Raw genomic sequence first — 2,273 nt, forward strand, 5'->3', positions numbered from 1 at the left:
TACATTCCATGAAACAATAGTGTGCGTATTTAAAGCTAGCATGATCACACATTGTATTAAAATAGGGATGACTTACCATCATGAGGAGTACATTCCATGAAACAATAATGTGTGTATTTAAAGCTAGCATGATCACACATTGTATTAAAATAGAGATGGAAGAGAATCCCTTTATGAATCCATTCTTTACATTACGCTTAGGAATTCAAGCTCAGGAGGTACGCTCGTGTATATCATGTTGCCTTTGAAAGTTTAGGGTCACATATGTCATTGTGAATACAACGGGCTTAGATCTACAATGGCCTACGATATTTGAAAGACTAAATGGGGCCTTGTATTAATAAACTTAACATAACTACTTCAATTACATTAAAGTTCACATTGACCAGGAAAGCCAATGAATTATGATTACATGGCAAAAGCCGAGCTGAATTACAAAAATCTAAAATCCATGTTCAAATTTAGTAGGATAATCGATTGCGAGCTACATGCCGTGGATGATGGAGGTGGCAGCAGTCACAGAAGCAAAAGCATGCTAACATGGCTTGTTGATCACGGATCCACAGAGTCCAGGGTTTCCTGCGTAGCTGCATGCAAATTCACATACGAGGAGAATGAGCAAGTTGCGGAATTCTCACGCATCCGATGCCTTAATGCTGATCGTTTCAAAAACTTGCTCACCTTTCTGCTGTGAACCTGGAGAAAACACCATTCGTTGGAATAGGGCCCGAGAGATCATTATCATTGAGCTGCCTGCACAGCAAAACAGAATGTTATGGTAAGGAGCGCTCAGTGGTTTGTTGTGCATGAAATATTAAAGCGGAGGATCCATTAGCATTATATCTACTCACAGAAACTGCAGATGGGAAAGATTGCCCAACTCGGAGGGGATGGGACCCTCGAGGACATTGTCCTGGAGCTGCAAAGCAAAGAGGTTGGACAGATTGCCGAATTCTTTGGGGATGGCCCCATAGAAGCTGTTTCGAAAGAGCGAGCTGCGACAAGAAAGATTGTTAGAGCATGAGTGACAAACTTAGCTTAGCTTATTGAGTACATGATGGAACGCTAGAGCGAGGAAGACGCACAGGGACTTCAAAGAGTGAAGGTTTGCAAGTGTTGGAGAGAGCGGACCGGAGAGACCATAATTGGGTAGATCCCTGTTGGAAAAATGCAGGATCAGGCAACAAAACTTATTAGAGAGCAAAACTGCACGTTTAGCTCCAGGTAGTGTGTAGATGAGTACACTCTAACGACGTGGTTGTTGTTGTCGCAGGTCACATGGAGGAAGGTGCAGGGATCCACTAGATTTGGATCCCAGCTGGCGAGGGCGTTTTGCGGATCGGTAAGCCCATCTTTAAATATGATGAGAGCGTCCACTGTAAAACACAAGGCGTAGATCGGTTAGCCAAAAGCAACGTTTAGTATGGTACTGCATTGTACAAAGCAGAAGAATATTTACCCTCCGGGTTGGCACCAGCGAGAGCCGGCAGGAGAGCCCATAACGCGAAAGCAGAAAGGATGAAAAACTTAGCAGCTCCCGAGCGCTCCATGGCGGCTAGTTTGATCTTACGAACGTACCTGAGAAGAGATTTATTGTAAAAAGGCGTTGATTTTGAATGAAAGGTGTGCTGGGGGTGTATATATAGGCTGCAAGAAGCACGTAGTCGGCCCTCGTTGGTGCAGTCGGTCTGGTCGGCGTGACTTCCTTTCCAAAATCGTTTTCATCGAAGCATTTGCATTCGACATGCCATTGCAAAATAATGACGGCACAAAATCTATCTCAAGGGCACGCACTTATGGACAGAATCCTGAAATGTGATTTTGGATGTTTGCACGGATCCAAAAAAATGAGTCCGACAGCTAGGACAAATTGTATTGTATCTCACCATCCACAAGTGAGAATGGCACACTATGGGGAGATAAAATTCCCAAGAATCATATGTATGAAACCACAATATAAGGTTAAAAACATTGCGTTAATGAATGTCATGAAAAACAATGGGTTAAACAATGTGTATTCCAGTCCTTAGCCTTTTGCATGCACACAACGGACCGTGGTTACCTAGCTTAATTGCATGCATGTCCTTGTGACATAACGTGAGACAAGGATACAAAGGCACGAGCATAAAGTTACCTTTATGCAAGGATCTAGGCTATGAAGGATGCAACAATGGAGCCCACAAAGGATCCGAGTGATAAGGATTTTGCATGCTTAAAGTTCATACACACAACGGTCTATGTTTAAAAGATTTTGTGATTATGCTCTACATAAT

General features: G+C 43.0%; 1 protein-coding gene across 1 annotated transcript; it reads right to left on the reverse strand.

Moving 5' to 3' along the window:
* Positions 1-535: 535 nt before the first annotated feature.
* On the reverse strand, positions 536-1,550 carry LOC147905761 (leucine-rich repeat protein 1-like). The gene is made up of 6 exons (XM_087376303.1): positions 1,460-1,550; positions 1,244-1,376; positions 1,086-1,157; positions 852-995; positions 682-753; positions 536-587 (listed from the first exon to the last, which is right to left on the reverse strand). The coding sequence occupies exons 1-6, from the start codon at positions 1,548-1,550 to the stop codon at positions 536-538; spliced, it is 564 nt and encodes a 187-aa protein (XP_087232429.1).
* Positions 1,551-2,273: the final 723 nt, after the last annotated feature.

The sequence above is a fragment of the Dipteris shenzhenensis genome, chromosome 1 (assembly GCF_047967505.1).
Source record: "Dipteris shenzhenensis isolate YYH24624 ecotype China chromosome 1, Dip_SZ_1.0, whole genome shotgun sequence".
Lineage (NCBI taxonomy): Eukaryota > Viridiplantae > Streptophyta > Polypodiopsida > Gleicheniales > Dipteridaceae > Dipteris > Dipteris shenzhenensis.